This window comes from Aspergillus homomorphus (genome assembly GCF_003184865.1).
Source record: "Aspergillus homomorphus CBS 101889 unplaced genomic scaffold BO97scaffold_17, whole genome shotgun sequence".
NCBI lineage: Eukaryota > Fungi > Ascomycota > Eurotiomycetes > Eurotiales > Aspergillaceae > Aspergillus > Aspergillus homomorphus.
Genome location: NW_020291903.1, coordinates 111845 through 128232, shown reverse-complemented (window position 1 = coordinate 128232; position 16388 = coordinate 111845). Strand labels below are relative to the sequence as shown.

Below are 16388 nucleotides of genomic sequence, written 5' to 3'. Positions count from 1 at the left end.
TTCCAGGGAATTCCATCTGCAGTCGCACCGCACCGTCCGCCTATGCAGGAACCGTAATCCTTATCAGAGGATGGTGACTGCTTCTGAGAAGTCAGACATGTCTCTCTATTTAAATCTTGTCTATATCTAGTTCTATAACCTATGCCCTTCCACATTTCATACTTCCATAGTCCGATACCATGGACCCTGACAATCAACGACTTTTCCTTCAGAGCACAGCCAACAGCCTAAACAACAAGATAACCCCACATCCCACCCCAAACCCATAGTCGCAACCAGATTATCAAGCAAAAGTGCCAACCCCAAAAGCCCCACACCCCGAATTCCCAACCGTAAACCCATCAACCCCATCCCCAAGATTCACCAACTCCGACCCCGGAGTACAATTCCCATTCCCCGGAAGAATGAGATAGCACCCGGCGCCCGCAGCAGCGAGATACCCGGCGCAAGGAGCGTCGTGGTTGAGACACGCGACGCAGCAGTCGTACGGCGTGGAGGAGGAGATCGTCTCGTACGTGCCGGTGACGACTACCTCGGTGATGTTGCGGCCGTTGATGGTGCGGATTTGGTTGTCTGGCCCGCAGGCGGCGTACTCTGTTTGCGTGGGGGCTTGGATCGTCGCTGTGTTTGTTTTGGTCTATTCTCTTGTTAGTTCGGTGTGGTAATGTTTCTGGATTATTTAAGGGGGTCATGTTGCTTGGCAGGTGGAGAGGGGGAGCGGTCTTCCAGGAAGCTGAAAGAAAGGGGGGGTTTGGGGGGTTCTCCCCCCATGAACGACTCTTGAATTCTTGTGGGTTTGGGTATGGCTTGGGGGGGTGGTATACCTCAGTGGACTTGGTGGTGGTCAACACTGCGGTAGATTTGATGATGTTGGTAGTGATGGTTACTGTCGTCGAGGCGGGAACGGGGACGAGGGTTATAGCTGTATTATTATCAGTATCGCCCTCTTTGAGGAGTGGTTGCCGGGGGTGGAATGCCTGGCTTACTGGAGGTGGGGTGGGTTGTGGACGTGGTTGTCTTTGCAGAGGGGGTGACGACGACAGTGGAGGTCTTGGTGGCGTCTCTGACGATGGTGCTCGTGCTGTAGACCTCAACGAGGCCGGCACAGGTCACGATGCTAGGGTATAAACCATCTTCAGCAGCGGCGCTGGCTTGGGCTGCGTGGATCGTAACCGTCTGGGGAGCTGGGGCTGCGTGGATCGTAACCGTCTGGGGAGCTGGGGCTGCGGCTGCAGCTTTGGCGAAAGGCGTCCGTTTCACGCCTTGGAGGATTGGGGGAGGCTGGCTCAGTGCAGAGGCAGCTGTGAAGTCGGCGGGGGGAGGGATAGTTGTGGTCGGGGTTGTAGTGACCTGTTACTTGTTAGATGGGGTTGTCGGATGGCTTCCACGGGGTTAGATATTCACTGTGGTATCGCTGGTCACTGTCTCGATATCCGTAACGGTGTCATAGACGGTCACGATGATTGACGATGTAACGGTGGTGGAAAAGGTACTGGTGCTCTGATCGAGGATTCTGGTCGCGAGAACTGTGTCTGTTACCACTGAGGTGATGGTCTTCGCAGCTGCAGTTGATATTACAGTGGGGGTGGAAGTGGTTGTTAGTATAGCGATGCTGAAAGGAAGCCATTAGCTCATATTTTCAACACATCTCCGTCGCAAGCCAGTTTTCATTGATACCTACCTCGTGGCAGTAGAAAGGCTGTTGACCGTCCGGACAAAGGTAGAAGTCGAGCCATAGACCGTATTACAGATTTCAAATGAAGTCGTGGTGGAAGTCTTGGCCAGGGCTGTCGAAGCCGCCAGCAGGAGTGAAAGCCAGTACATTGCGCTTTGTCGTCTCATCACGGAAGTATACTTCCTGAAGACCCAAAGCACGGTTGTCGACACTCTCCGGCACGACTGCAGAGACAAAGAAAGTTCTGCACACATGGAATGGGGAATTGGCTCCTTGTTATACAATCGCATTGTTCGTCAATGCTTCGGTTACTTCCAACCTCAAAGAATGCCCATTGAGTGGATCAAAGACTGCAGAAGAGGAAGGCCGCCAATAAGCACTCTATTCACTTGATATTGGGTGTTGAAGAATGTTATGCAGGGTTAAATTGATCTTCCACGCCACGTGGAGTCGAATCGCCCCTTGCTTGTATTTACTTCTTACTAAATAGGATTGGGTTCGTAAAAAATGCAGTTGTTGTTTACTACGAGTAACTAGCTATAGTCATGACGATCATCATGCATGAACATCATCACTAATGGTATCGGCACCTGTACTCATCGGTAGAGGAACCCATCTTCAAGACGATACCAATGATCATTGCCACAGTGATCTATGGCCTCCACCCATGACCAACACCGGAGGCCACACCAGGTGCAGGCCCTGCCATCGACCCGGAGGTCATGGCGAAGATTGAGGTGTTGGACAAGGGCTTTCCGATCCGCACACTCCACGCCGCACTGGGGCTCGGCGCAGCGAGGAGAGAACGGAGGGGGAGGAGGGTGGCAGCGGCGGCAGTGGTTACGGAGGTTAGAGGGGTTGCTGAAGTCACCCCCACATTCCTGGCACTGGGAGATACCACTGTAGTGGATCATGCGCTGGTGCGCCTTGAGTTTGGTCAGGCGGCTGTAGCTTTTGGAGCAGTCTCTACTGCGCGTCAGTTTAAACGCGCAGATATAGCGGTCTCCCTCGCGGACATGGGGGTAGCGGGCGTCCGGGCCGCGGTAAGGCTCGAGGTCGAGGGACTCCCTGGAGGCCTCTCGGTCCGCAGCAGGGAGCATACGCTCGAGCAAGTCTGCGCACCTTTTTTCCTCCGCCGCCTTCCTCTCGCGCTGCGCCAGCTGGCTAGGGGTCACCCACGGCTTTCCGCAGCCGGGGCACCCGTATGCCAGCCGGTGGCCGTGGCGGGCAGCGATGCGGATGAGTCTCTTCACGCAGCTCTCGTGGTGGATATGATCGCACTGCGAGCATTTGGTCATCGGCCTTTTACCGCCTAGCTTGTCGCACATGCGACAGGTTGCCGTGCCCTCGCGGGTGGCTTCCGGGACCAGGGGCTCGACCAGCACTTCCTGCTTCATGCGTGCAGTGGGCAACCACTGCCCGTACCGCGCCAGATCTCTGTGGCAAGTCATGGTTATCGTGGTTAGCAAATCGTAAATCCGTGTCGATCAGACACGGGGAATATCTTCAAAACTGAAACTAACTACTGTCGTGTTGTTGGTGATAATGCAAGATACATTCGAAGACATGCCGGTTTTATAGTCGAGGTTTACAATGAATGCCATCGAAGAAAGAGGAAGATACCTTCTTATTCCGCGAGAGGATAAGAGCTGCATGGAGCATGTCGTGATCGCGAAGGAGATTGCATGTCCGTCGGGAAGATTGACGATAGGAATCCGATGTTGTGGGAGAAAGTCACGATATCTTCACATAAGCGGTTTCTGGCTGGTTTGGAATGGTCACAGCGAGTGTCGAGAGCAGTTGTCAGTAGGAAGCACCTGTCACGGTGGCTGCACCTCCCTTTCTAAGGATTCTACGGTGTTGGTTACGGGCAAGCATGTAGACAGTCACTAGGGCTCGATGGGATAGAAAGCGCAATCAAGACCGGTGTTTTTCAATTGACCTTTCCAACTGAATGGTTTATTGCATCATGATATTGATGTAGTGAGCTACCGTTGTAAAGATCTATTCTATACTCTGTAGGCTCTCTATTTTCACCAAAATAAGCATAGTGACAGAGTACTACTGCTCTTGCTCAACGCTAACAGATACTAGACTCGCATTGAGTATACCAGAAGTTTACTAATCCACCTTAAGACAGTTCAAGCTTGATCGGCTATACAGCAACAAACCACTCAACACAGCTCAAACACCAGATATTTCCCCCCGATTATCACCCCCAAGCTCCAACCAACCGGAAGACGTCTCGAACGAACGAGTAAATCCGAATCTGCACAACAACGAGGGCGGGAGCATTCCAGCGGCCCCTTACCTAACGGACGGCAACCCTGACTAGAGAACCTCCGAACCACGATCAGATCTATGCATGCAATTTGCTTGCTCTATACTTTTCCCCACATTATATACACTAGTAGTCGCTGATATTACATTCTTGGAGACAAAATACCCCACTGAGAGCATTGCCGATCGTAAAGAAAACAAAAGAATAAAAGAATCCAAGTCTCCGCTTATGCCCAAACCGCGATGCACTAGACGCAACGGCCGCAGCAAGCATGCAGGAGAGTCATGATAGTTCAACCCAGCTAACGAGTGTCCAGCTCATGCACCTCGGGCGCGCGCGTGCTGTCCAGCTCGGAGATAACCTGCACCTTGGGCGGGGCCTGCAACCCTGAGATATTCAGCCCCTGCTGCGGACGCATATTCCCCTCGCCGTGGGTATAGATCTCGGAGATGGGGCGGTCGGAGCCCAGTTGTGACGGGGGCGAGGACATGAATGCTGGCGAGCCGTTCGGGTATTTGCCGGTCGGGTCGGGGCTACTGAGGTGTGAATCTAATGCACGCCATGCTCTGGTTAGTATGGTGCAACTGCAGGGACTTGACGGAGGAACGAACCTTGATACGGCGAGGCGTTAGGGCTGGCGTACCCCCCGTACTCGCCGGGGAACATGTGCTGCTGCTCGCCCTCGCCGGCGCGGGCTTCGCGGCGCCGCCGGCGGCGCAGGAAGAAGAAGGCGATCAGGATGATGGCGACGAGGGCGACGCCGCCCACGACGATGCCGGCGATGGCGCCGCCCGACAGGCTCGAGTGGCTGGTGGCGCCGCCCGCGGCGTCGGTGTTCGTGGCTGTCGGGGTGGCGGACGATGTGCTGCTGGCGTTGTCTTGGAAGAGTTCGAGCTGGCCGTTGGCCGACGAGCTCCAGGCGGCGGCCAGGAGGTCGTCATCGGGACATCCGGTCCCGCATGGGTTGCTCGAGCAGCAGCCCAGGAAGGTCGGCGAGGTGCCGTTGCAGGTGTACCAGTTCGAGCTGGGGCCGTCGAGACACCGGTTCGGCAGGATCTCGTCGTACAGTTTCGAGTTGAAGGAGGCGGCGTACAGGCTGGGACAGGCGGGTGAGGTGGTGTTGTTGCACGGATCGGACGCACAGCAGCCCACGAAGTAGGGCGCCGTGTCGCAGACGAACCACGAGCCTCCGTTGGGACATGTGAAGTTGCAGTCCTTGGAGGAACCGCTTTTGCAGGTCGTCATGATGGGAAGAAGCGAGCGATGCAGGACCGTTCTCAAAAAATGGGAGGGTTAGGGTGTGGTTTGTTTGATGTGCTGCAGAACGGTTGCGACTTGCGACGGGGGGGCGTGGGCGTGGGCGTGGGTTTTCCAGAAGAAGATGAGCAGCTGGCTCGCCCCACCGTCAGCATCGCTGCTGGGGGATTTTATTTCTCGGACATGATCACGAGCCTGCGACCCCTAAAAAGCGTGGCCCGCAGAGAATAGCCTTCGTGCCCGGCGATGATTGGCAGGGTGGTGGTTGGAAATCTGCGCCCAGACTAATGGCTGTCAGCCTCGAAGGCAGAACGGATGGGATTGGAAATGGAAATGGGCATCAGCCACTATTTTAGCCCGGGGCCGCTCCGCCTGCTTTTTTGTCTAAGTAAAGTTCTAAACTGACTAAGGGTTGAGCTAAAGTAGATACGGTGGGACGTGCCAAGTTGGTGGCTCATGCGGCTAGGCTAGAGCCCTCTCGTGTCGGGCGTGAGGCTCAATCCGTTTCACAATTCGAGCTTAGCTGAGGATCAGTCTCAGGACCGCAATGGTGGTCCTCAGTTGAGTGACTTGAGTCAGTTCACGATTTCGAGGTGGAGGGTCGTGGATTTGCAGTGCCCGACAACTGCCTCAGAATACGAAGGCTGGTGGACACAATATGGCGGACTGTCTGTTAGTGAGAACCAAAGGATGCTTACTCTTGCCCAAGCGGGGTTAAGTCCCAGGATAGCTTCTTCCTTCGTTCCCGCGCCTGGGAGTTAGTTAAAAAGGCATTAACCTGGATAAAAAGTGGATAGAGACCCTGAAGGAGTGGTGGGAAAGGGACATTGATCATCAAGAAGTCTGTGAATTGGCTGCTTGCTGTCTTCTCAGCTACCATATCATCAACACTTACCACCAGATAGAAGGAAGGTAGGGTTAGCCTCAACGGCCATTCTCGCCTTGTCCGAAATAACCTCCCGATTCTTATTGCGGTGAAAGAGACGGGCGGTGGGGAATAAACATAAGAAAAAAAAGGGTCGAAACGGCTAGGGAAAGCATTAGTCCGAGCCGGTTTCCACTTAATGTTTTGGCAGTCATGCGGTCTAACATGCATTCATTTATTCCGTCCTTTCTTCATCTGAGCGGAATATCCAGCCATGATGCATTTAACCTTTCAGCCAGCACTTACCTCTCATTTTACGGATAAAACTTCCTGCATGTCCATCTCTCACTGAACCCTTGTTTTCAACCGAGTTCAAAGTTTGAATTAATTTATGGTAGAGCTCAGTGGTCAACCCAACCGCGTCTGCTCCACCGGCAATTCGGGGTTGGGCCCAGCCGTAGTAATGGGTCTGGTTAGGCCCCCCATAACAGACTTGTCATATTATCTATACGAGAGCTGATCACCAAGCCGCCTTTGAATCCTGTTGGAGCATAGACCAGTCTCAGCTGGCAGTCTGGACGGTCGATCAGTCATACCACCAACTTGTGGTGGGTGCAGACTGCAGGTAGTCTTGCTACGCAGGACTGACTACGATCCCCTGGCTAGCAAGGAATAATTTAATCTATGCTGTAACTTACTTACTTACTTGCTTGGATCATGCAGAGAAACACGCTGGAATGCCTTAGTTCTATTTCTCACCACTCCTCAACAACGGTATTCCCCATAGGCATCCCCGAACCCCATAAACCCCTATTCTCAAGCGTTTCCGTCCCGCTGCCTCCGGACGATCCAAGCCCGACCCTCGACCTTTCTAAACAAGCGCCACTCCACTAGGCAGTCCAAAGACCTGGCTATTCGTCTCGAATAAACAAGCACTCAGCAGGCCAGAACCCTCCGTCAAGCACTCGCCCGTCCGCCTGTTCTTCAGATTCCCAGTGACGGCATACGACCAGGCCTGCGCATCACCACCACGACAAGCCAGCAGACTGACCCTCCCGGCCTCAGCCGTCAAGCACAGCCCCGGACTCGACAGCGGTTGCAGCGTCCCCGCGGCCGTGACCCGCCAGATCTGCCCGTCGCTGGCATCGCACGTCGCGAACCCGACCTCCGCGCCGCCGGCCGTCAAGCACCGCCCGGACGCGGTATTGAACACGATGCCGGTGGGCACGACCTCCCCGCACCCGGGGGGGATAGCAACCCTAAACACAGCAGTGGCATGCGACTCCAGCTCCAGCGCCACTGCCGCCTGCACCGTGCGCACGTCGCCATCCCACAGATCTTGGGCGCGATACGCACACCGCGCATCCAACCCCAGCCTGTCCACGCTTACCTCCGTGCTGACCGTCTGATTCCTCTTATTCAGCACCGCAACCAACCGATCCCCATTCGCCAGACTGCGCGTCAGCACATCCACCCCGGCACTCCGACTGGCCAGGGTAGCCTGCAAGCCCAAGGGATCCTGATCAACAGCAATCAAGCGTGGGTTCCTCAATGCATCGAGCACCTCGGCCGGGAGAGCGGGGATATACGCACTGATAATCAGCGGAGCACCCATAGCCGCCCACAGGGCGAACTGCGACTTCTTCTCAAGGAGCGTCAAACCGGGGTGATCCGGGATCAGAAAGTCCGGATCATTGAAATACCCGGGACGCTGGTACCGCGCCAAGAGCACGTTGAACCCGTAGTTCACCATGATACTGTCCCAGGCACTACCCTCGCCAACATAGACAAGGATATCAGTCGAATGCCGCGCCAGCTCCCCGTACCGCGGCACCCAGTCCATCACTTCATACCACGCAGTGTTATTACCCGTGGCGGCGAAGTACGCGGGCGCGGACTCGGAGAAGATGAGCGGGTGGGACTGCGACGACAGTATCTGGTGCCATAGCGCGTAGCGTGCGCGGTATTCCTGCTCGAGGGTGCGGTGCGGCGCCGAGGGGAACACGTTGCATCCGTCCAGCTTGAGATAGTCGATGCCCCAGGAGGTGAATGTTGCCGCGTCGATGGCTTCGTGGCCGTACGACCCCGGGTATCCGCCGCAGGTCATGTTGCCGGCGTCTTGGTAGATTCCCAGTGTGAAGTTCAGGGAGCGTAGGTGGGAGGACAGCCAGGGGAGTCCGTGTGGGAACTTCGTCGCGTTCCAGGTTAGACTACCGTTTGGCAGGCGCTGCGTCGCCATCCAGCAGTCGTCGAGGTTCAGGCGCGTGTACCCTGCGGCTTGGAGGCCGGTCTTGAGCATTGCGTCGGCGGTGCTTGTGAAGAGCGTTTCGTTCAGGTCGCACATGAAGCGCGACCAGTTGTTGAAGCCCATGGGGGGCGTCGGGAGGAGGTTGCTGCGCTCGATGGACGCGGTGGTACTGGGCACTGTGGCCAGGAGGGCCAGGGTCGCCGCGAAGTGCGGGAGTAGAGGCCGCATTGTGCGTGAGGGTAATTTGAAGGTAGGTGGTTTGTGTATGTGTGAGTCCGTGAGGGCAGTGGAGGGACGGCAGCCGGATTATATTACTCTTATCACAGCGCGTTCCCCGCACGCTGCGTCCACCTGCAGCCTGCAGCGTTGCGATGCCACCGTACCATGCCAGCTGCAGCTAGTGAAAGCTATCACCGTTTGCTTATCATGTCGGCAGGAAGAGCCGAGATCAACGTCCCCTGGCTGGACGAAGGGGTTCGGTACAAGGGTAGTTAATCTATCCTGCGGGGTCGGGCTTATCGTAGTGTAGGATCGCCTGATGGAAAGAGCCAGCCATGCTGCTTCGGCGCTATGCAAGGATGCTGAGGAGAGTCTAGCCAGTTTATTCAGAGTCTAGCCGGGTTATTTGTAGTCTCGACCCCTGCTAATTGCTGCAGGCTGCGTCAGGGCGATGAGTAAGGAGCGTTTCACTGCAGCGTCCGTTGCGGGGTATTGATGGATTGGCTCATGCAGGTCATCGCTCGCGACTGTCAACACTAACACTACCATGCAGCTGCCATCGCGCCCTCACTCTAACCAAGTCATTAAACATTATCATTATCTCCATGCATCACTATCCATGCACCCACCGTGGGCTCCTCACCGCGCCACCGCCCTCAACCGCGACCCGCCGTCCGTCGTCTCCAACAAGACCTCCAAATTGCGCGACGTCGCCACCATATGATTCAGATCCGGACTGCGGCGCATCTGATGCGGCGCCTCGAGACTGACATCGGAGAACAGCAGCGCCAGCGGCGACGACTTCCAGATGTACTGGTTGCGGGTGCGGACGATGGTAGCGATGAGGAAGGCCAAGGTCAGCACGACGAGGACGATAGGCAGAGCCAGCCACGGCCACTGGACGTGGACGAACGAGTCGACGGTCCAGGTGGTGCCGTTGACGGCGGCGGCGCAGACGGCCGTGCGGGCGTGCGTGGTCAGCGTCGCGGCCAGCGACGCGAACACGCCATGCACGTCCGTGTAGTTGCCCTGCACGCCGTACAGCGCCTGCACCGTGTCGGACGACCAGCTCGGCCGGTTGCTCACGAACAGCGAGCCCTGCCCTGTCAGCAGCGGCATGAGCGAGTTGGCCAGTGCCAGCCGACTGAGCCAGCTGACGCGGTACGTGCAGTCGGCCGTGCGGTTCGAGGTGCACCGCTCCGGGAAGAGCGTCAGGTCCGTCGTGATGGCTGTCGGCGCCGTTGAGGTGTTGGACGTCGTGGCAGTTGACAGCAGCGTCTCATTGAACCGGCCCTCCTGCACGGACGCCGAGTACGTCTTCACGCAGAAGTACAGCGTGCATTCGGTCGCGCTGATGGTCGGGGGTACGCCGTAGCCTGCGGCGCTGATGGCGGTGAAGTTGAGGATCAGCGGCGGCAGGTCGGATGTGTCGACCCGCACCAGGTCCAGCCCGGTCGTCGCGTTCATCAGGTACATGCCGCTCCACGAGGTTTGGAAGCTGAACCCGTTCGACAGATTGTAGTTGTAGATGTTCATCGTGCTGGCCGGGTCGGTCGTCGCCAACGTCAGGTCGTCGGTGATGTTGGCGCACCGCTGGCAGAGCCCCAACGACTGGTACGACGCGAAGGTGCAGTTGCCCGTCGAACAGGTGACGCTCTGCGCGTTGCTGTTGGGGCCTGCGCTCTGGAACAGCCCCGTGTAGATCGCGCCCGCCGTTGAAAGAGGCACTTTGTTCATGCCGGGCCCAGCCCCTTCGCCGTAGTCGACGTACGAGCTCGTGTTGCAGACTCGAATGGAGGACTCGGTCGGCGAGTGGATGGGCTGCGAGGTGATGCTGATGACCTGCTGCACGAAGGGCGCAATGGCGGCCGCCACGACCAGGATGAAGCATCCGACCGTCACCAAGTGACTATCGAGTAGTTAGCTCGGATCCTTGCGCGTGTGAAGAAGAAGACAGACCGTGGGAGGAAGCGGAACAAGACGAAGACGGCATTGACGGCGCCGCGACTAGCAGCGTCCAGCACGGCCAAGTCATTGAGCTTGTTTTGGCGATTGAACCACGACCATTTTAGCTGCGACAGGCCCTCGGTGATGGGGTAGACCATGGCGGCTTTCATGACGGTCACCAACAACGAGATCAGCGCGTTGAGGGTGATGCCGTAGGGCCAGTTGGGCATCGGCTTGCCGTCGTAAGTCTGCAGGACAACCACGATAGCCACCAGGGCTCCCACCGCAATCACGCAGCTCACGATCTCGAACAGCCAGCCCGCACCCCAGGGCCCGACAGCTCGGGGCTGCAGCAGCATGGTCGACAAGGGTCGTTTCCGGGTGGGGTCTTCTCCCCCCAGTTCGTCCACTTTCTGGTACCCCAGCTCGAATTCTTCTTTAAGATGTCTCATCCTGGCTATTGCCTGCGAGCTGGGGAAATGAGTGTTTGACACCACGTTCGAGGTGACCCAGACAGGGCGATGGGGGACGAGGGGGAGATGGAGTTCTTCATTTGACTGCTGGTGCTCGTGCCTCTTGGCGCACAAAACCCGCTGTGGCGGCGCAACATGCCCGTTCCATGGGAAAAGCTCCAGTTCGGGTCCAGTTTGAAGTCATTGTGAAGCACTTTGAAACCTCCTTTGCCTCTCTGGGCTTAGTGGTGAGGAATTGGAGCCGGAAGAGGCAGTTGATTGGCGTGATGTGCACAAAGATGGGAACCGTCTTGCCGAGCTGGGAAATTCTCCTGAAAGTCGGCTCGACTCTTCCCGCTTGTGATTGGTCAGGTTTGAAAAAAGCTACATCACGTGACTTGATGCTATTCCCGAAGAGAAAGAACTGCTCCAATGGGCGGATCATGGAGGCCGTGTAAGTTGAAACAGACTTGCAGTGGCAGATGAATGATGGGATATGCCATCTCTGATAGAATCCAACAACAAGCGCCTGGGCGTTGACTTCTCATTGCGAACATTTAGGAAGCTTGCATTGCCCTCAAAATGCTCATCTCCATCCAAACATATATCCAGCCCACCCAACCACGCATCCAGATCATACATCTTCATATGCATCTGTGGTGCAAGCTGCGAGTCTGATCTTATAGTGGCCACGAGCGTCGATTGATAGCGCCAATTCCGGCTATCTGCCGTGGTAGTGTCCGACAGTGGATTCATCCTGGCACCAATTAATATCCAACAGGAGCCCCAAAAGCTTGAGCTGATTTAATAGGTACTAAGCCTGGTCATCCTGCACATCGTGATGCGATAGTTCCCAATATTTAAAGACCATGAATGAAATTAGCATTTCATACCTATATCGGCTGAAACCGGATGTCTGGCTCGGTCTCGACGCAAGTTGCATCGTTGTCAATGGCTGAACTGTGGTGCCAGTCGATCCCTGGGTTTTGTACCCCGCGGGTTCACGACTGAAGCCTGGCTTGGTCAACCCATGGCTGGATGTCATTTGGAGCTAATTGATATGCCAGGTCAAGAAAGCACGGATGTTCAGACTCGCTGCCTTGGTTTACACGAACGAGGAAACAACCCCCTGTATGGCCATGCCAGCCTGCATTCCCAGAGGAAGCAAGTATGGGCAAGCTGGCGGATGCGAGATTGATTCTAGAGAGCTTCCTGATTCCAGCTATCCATCAACCACAAGGATACATGGGCTATTTTATCACCTTGTATTCGTCATCTGGGTGGGCTAAAGCATTACCCGACCGAGACTCTTGTCTCCTCCGGCGCAATGATTCTGGACTCCGATTCATTGTCATCCTTGCGGTGCGCCACTGACAGCTTAATGCGGATTGTCGCAACGACTAAGAAGTGTCTGGCCACGAGCAATCATCTCAAATGGAAGTGGATTGGGGCAACGCGGCCTAAAGAAGGAATTGGATGGTGGGATGGTGGATTAAAGCGCCCAGTGGACACTAAGTGGAGATCACAGAGCTTTTGCCGGTTGGATCTATCATTTCTCGACCATCGGTTTCGGGTGGCTTTCAGGGGCAATTCATGGTTTTTTTTTTTTTTTTTCCTTTTTTCTCTTTGGTTTCCTGCCATCAGCCTTCTCCCTGTCTGACATCTGTCGGTTGACTCGGTTCGCCAATCCGGTTCCTGACGGAGATCACGGCTGCAAGCTTCCGTGCAGTAGATCCAGATGATCGGGTGTACTTCTCTGGAAATTACCACAATCTTCTCCTTTCCTCGGAATCCACCGGTCCAATTAAAATAAGAGGGTTTAGTGTCCTGACTATTAGCGTCCGGTCTTTCCCCAGGCTCAGTCAGTTCAGCACCAGGAGTCCAAGACTGCTGCTGTACACCCACCATCAATCACCGAGGCACTTCCGGTCATGTCACCAACAGCAGCTCCTCGACGAACAGTGTGGTGAACACTTATGCTGTCCACGTAACCCCGGCAGTAACAGCGGAGGAAGATAGAGACGAGCCACGACGAAGACTCCGCCCGTTACGTATACCAGGGCGCGATGTCGCGGCGGAGAAATGCACCCGTCGGCGGGGTGCGGATTTAGCCCGGAAGACTAACTCAATACAACAGGAACATTTGAGCTTCTATTCAGGAATTAGGATGGGAAGGACGAAAAGAGAACAGCTACTAATTATACCACTAAATGCTGACTCCAGTCCACGAGGGGGAGGTCGAAGAATTAGTCCTAGTGTTTGAATGGCGTCGATCCAGCTATTTACTGCTCCCACCCCTTCCTCCATTTTCTCTCCCTCTCACGCACTTCGCTCTCCATTCTCTCCCTCGTATCTCCATTCCACTCGCTTTTCCCACCCCGGTCTTTCGTTTTGCTGGCATTGACGGTTCTTGTGACGCCTTGATTGAGTTTTGATTTTTTTTTTTTTCTTCGTGATCCGACGCACTGACACCATGATGTTCGACGGAGTTCTGAGCTGGTTCCGCGCTTCGGATGCCGAGGTTGTGCAGGAGACCAGCTGGGATCCCGTCACTTTGACCATGATCCAACCCAGAAGCCCGGTCGCTCCCACCACAGACGAGATTATCACCGACCAGCCGGTATGTTCGAGCCAGGTGATGCGATTGGTGGGAATGGTGTGTGCAGTACACTGACTGTAGGGAAATTGCAGATTCTCGGCGAAGGGATGGACTTGCGACTGCGCGGTGGTGACAGCAGTGAGGACGGGTGAGTGCCAACCAGCCCTAAGTTCAAGACATCAACCGACGTATATACCATGGATAATTGACACCTCCCCCTTAATCGTCTAGATGCTGTTTCTGCTGTCGCTGCTGCGGCTGTCTCGATTCGTGCTGCGCCCCTGACGACGGTCCCGGCCAACGATTGTAGCGACTTTGATCTCTCCATCCCTTCCTTATCAGCCACCGCATCCGACGCATACCGACTGCCTACCCATACTTAATGTCTTTCTTGTCCCCCGTCGCGTTGACACTGCAGACGGGCGTGACCCCCCGCATCTTCTCTCTTTCGCATACTTTCCTATTATCCTGTGTATAATACTTCTTCCGTCATGACTTGCATAAGCCGCAATAGATTTCTTTGGTTCAGACCCAGCCCTGCATTGGCCTTCGTTTCGCTGCACGCCGAGAGACATAGCTATCGACAACCACCATTGAACTACCTGATTAGACCGGCGTTATTCCAGTCACCATCTGTTACCATCGCAGCCAGATATACCTCTACGAATCGCGTTTCTGCAACCGCCCGGCCAGCCCGACTTGGAGTATGTCGCTCTGGTCAGCAACGCGCAATCCAAACTCCTACGGTCGGCGCGCCCCGGTAGTATGCGGATCGGCGAACGCGATGGAGAAGAACCGTATGGAACTCGACCTCGGATTGTAGATGGGTAGATGGAGGTGGGGAGGTATGCCGTTGGTCACAGTTCTAGAATAATGTTCCGCCGTAGATATATATATTTTGGGGTATGGTAACCGATGAACTGGGTGGGATGTACGCAAAATAAATTAATGACTTTTCTACTGAGTAAATTTTGACTCGGATCATTGTGGAGAAGCGCGCTTGTGAGATCTGCTACATGCACATCAATACTGAAGATCTTGACCGAGTAGAGCATCGCGACTCTATATCTGCTGGTTATTATTGGTGCCGATACTGTTTGTGTGCAACATAGGGTTATATGAGTTTTCTGGCACCAGTTTTCCAACAATCCGATCGGGTAACCGACTGGTCGATTCGTCTAGCATCATTGGTCTAGTGGTAGAATTCATCGTTGCCATCGATGAGGCCCGTGTTCGATTCACGGATGATGCACTCACTTTTTGCTTTTTGACTGGTGCCAATTCCGCCCTCTGTTACACTGCCAGTGACAATGTGCTCTGGGGTTTACAACTAGTATAAGAGAGAGCATTCTCCAATCCTCAAGGAGCTGCGACCACGAACCATGGGCCGTACGGATGGACATCCATCGAACCATGGAACAAACCACGTCTCCAGCAGTCGGATCGCTGCTTCAGAGCTATAGCGATGGGCGTATGATTGGCCACGCGAATAAGGTTAACCTTCGAGTACAATGAAACGCATATCGTATCGCGATCACATGACCGCGTACAAGGATGGATTCAATGGGATCTCACGTTGCACCCTTGGTTCCCCGAGCCTCGTGTCGTCATCTCATCAGGTGGACCGTCAGCTTCAGCGCAATGATAACTGTACGCCGCGCGCCCACCGCGAGCATACACAGTACAGTACATCAGCCACCAACCCCACCAGTAGCAAAACCCACCTACCCAGTAAGCCATAACACCAGCGAAGCATGACGGAATCCCCGCGCAGTCGAACTGCCGTGGAGCTGCTCTCCAGCCTAGGCACGATCGCCAACACCGTCGCAACGAACCTGCAGCGCAACCGCCTCGACCGGACGGGCATCCAAGCGATCCTGAAGGAGTACGCGGCGCGCGCCGAGTCCGACGGCCAGCTGATCAACGCCTCGCGGCAGTCGCACCGCTGCGTCGAGCACGGCCTGCTGCTGGCCTACGTGCACATGGGCTTCATCGACACCCTGCTGCGCTTCAACCTGACCATCCCCGCCTCCGCCGTCAAGTGGTATAGCCTCCGCTCGCTGCGCAAGCGGTATCGCCTGTCGCTTGTGTTCATCACGCCACAGACCAGGGACTTGCGGACGCAGTTGGATAGTATCCGCGCGAAGGCGGAGTTGCTGTATGCGGATTTCGCGGAGCATAATGTGATTAATTGTGCTTGTGATGGTGTGTCGACTGCGCTGATGCTATGGGCGTCTAGGTGCAGATCCCCGCGACGCCGATCCAGTATCGAAAGGTCACGCCGTGTGAGCCTGTTGGGGCGCCGCCTGAAGGTATGTCGCTCCAAAAGAGTGAGGGTGTATCCAGCTGATAGGTTCAGCAATCCATGATCTCCTTCGTCGCGGTACCCTTGCCGAGCAGGAGTTGAGCGGGAAGATCCTTCATTGACGGGCTGGTTCCCGTTGTTGTGGAGCGACTTTAGTCTTCAGAGTTAGCATAGGTAGTCTCCATAATAATGAACTCACGAGGTTGTCAAGTTGAGTACTGGTCTGCTTCCGGAGAACAGTATCATTTTGCAGACTCCGCACCACCAAGGAGAGCCCTCGGATTTTACCTGCCACGGAGCTCTTTTGGATGAACTCTTGCAAGCTGTGAAATCAAGCCCTAGCCCATGTCCTTGGGTTTATCGTCACCCGTAGCAAGTATACCGTAGAGAACTATTTGACCGGGACCATATGTGAGAAACGCGACTTTCAGTATTACCCAGGCAGATAATGATTGAATGCCTATGTACAATGAGATTGCACCGCAGATCACTATGATATAGCAGAAGAAAGACATACAAATGAATAATTCTCCACTCTGT

General features: G+C 55.2%; 7 protein-coding genes and 1 non-coding gene across 8 annotated transcripts; 3 read left to right on the top strand and 5 right to left on the bottom strand.

Moving 5' to 3' along the window:
• Positions 1–283: 283 nt before the first annotated feature.
• Positions 284–1842, bottom strand: BO97DRAFT_414198 (uncharacterized protein; the record flags this gene model as incomplete). The annotated part of the gene is made up of 5 exons (XM_025696336.1): positions 284–637; positions 825–922; positions 987–1350; positions 1405–1612; positions 1682–1842. 5 exons carry the CDS (start codon positions 1840–1842, stop codon positions 284–286), a joined length of 1185 nt encoding a protein of 394 aa, XP_025551559.1.
• Positions 1843–2271: 429 nt separating this feature from the next.
• Positions 2272–3126, bottom strand: BO97DRAFT_414197 (uncharacterized protein; the record flags this gene model as incomplete). The annotated part of the gene is made up of 1 exon (XM_025696335.1): positions 2272–3126. The coding sequence occupies one exon, from the start codon at positions 3124–3126 to the stop codon at positions 2272–2274; it is 855 nt and encodes a 284-aa protein (XP_025551558.1).
• Positions 3127–4088: 962 nt separating this feature from the next.
• BO97DRAFT_477798 (EGFR-like transmembrane domain-containing protein) lies at positions 4089–5408 on the bottom strand. Its single transcript, XM_025700583.1, has 2 exons — positions 4568–5408; positions 4089–4505 (listed from the first exon to the last, which is right to left on the bottom strand). The coding sequence occupies exons 1-2, from the start codon at positions 5199–5201 to the stop codon at positions 4258–4260; spliced, it is 882 nt and encodes a 293-aa protein (XP_025551557.1). The 5' UTR covers positions 5202–5408; the 3' UTR covers positions 4089–4257.
• Positions 5409–6775: 1367 nt separating this feature from the next.
• Positions 6776–9052, bottom strand: aglA (putative alpha-galactosidase). The gene has a single exon (XM_025699000.1). It carries the CDS (start codon positions 8552–8554, stop codon positions 6950–6952), a length of 1605 nt encoding a protein of 534 aa, XP_025551556.1. The 5' UTR covers positions 8555–9052; the 3' UTR covers positions 6776–6949.
• An 86-nt stretch (positions 9053–9138) lies between these two features.
• Positions 9139–10944, bottom strand: BO97DRAFT_451614 (DUF3176 domain-containing protein; the record flags this gene model as incomplete). The annotated part of the gene is made up of 2 exons (XM_025698999.1): positions 9139–10454; positions 10505–10944. 2 exons carry the CDS (start codon positions 10942–10944, stop codon positions 9185–9187), a joined length of 1710 nt encoding a protein of 569 aa, XP_025551555.1. The 3' UTR covers positions 9139–9184.
• A 2473-nt stretch (positions 10945–13417) lies between these two features.
• On the top strand, positions 13418–13926 carry BO97DRAFT_424488 (uncharacterized protein; the record flags this gene model as incomplete). Its single annotated transcript, XM_025696985.1, has 3 exons — positions 13418–13564; positions 13636–13681; positions 13775–13926. The coding sequence occupies 3 exons, from the start codon at positions 13418–13420 to the stop codon at positions 13924–13926; spliced, it is 345 nt and encodes a 114-aa protein (XP_025551554.1).
• Positions 13927–14724: 798 nt separating this feature from the next.
• BO97DRAFT_t152 lies at positions 14725–14795 on the top strand. The gene has a single exon. It is a non-coding gene; the product is annotated as a tRNA-Gly (tRNA).
• Positions 14796–15297: 502 nt separating this feature from the next.
• Positions 15298–15970, top strand: BO97DRAFT_424487 (glyoxalase family protein; the record flags this gene model as incomplete). Its single annotated transcript, XM_025696984.1, has 3 exons — positions 15298–15726; positions 15783–15855; positions 15903–15970. The coding sequence occupies 3 exons, from the start codon at positions 15298–15300 to the stop codon at positions 15968–15970; spliced, it is 570 nt and encodes a 189-aa protein (XP_025551553.1).
• Between the last annotated feature and the right edge of the window lie 418 nt (positions 15971–16388).

Excerpts from the sequence above, each read along its gene's own strand:
- BO97DRAFT_477798 (XM_025700583.1), bottom strand. The coding sequence starts at position 5,201 with ATGACGACCTGCAAAAGCGGTTCCTCCAAGGACTGCAACTTCACATGT. Across the intron at positions 4,506-4,567 it reads TAACGCCTCGCCGTATCAAG|ATTCACACCTCAGTAGCCCC; the intron begins GTTCGTTCCTCC and ends GGCGTGCATTAG.
- aglA (XM_025699000.1), bottom strand. The coding sequence starts at position 8,554 with ATGCGGCCTCTACTCCCGCACTTCGCGGCGACCCTGGCCCTCCTGGCC.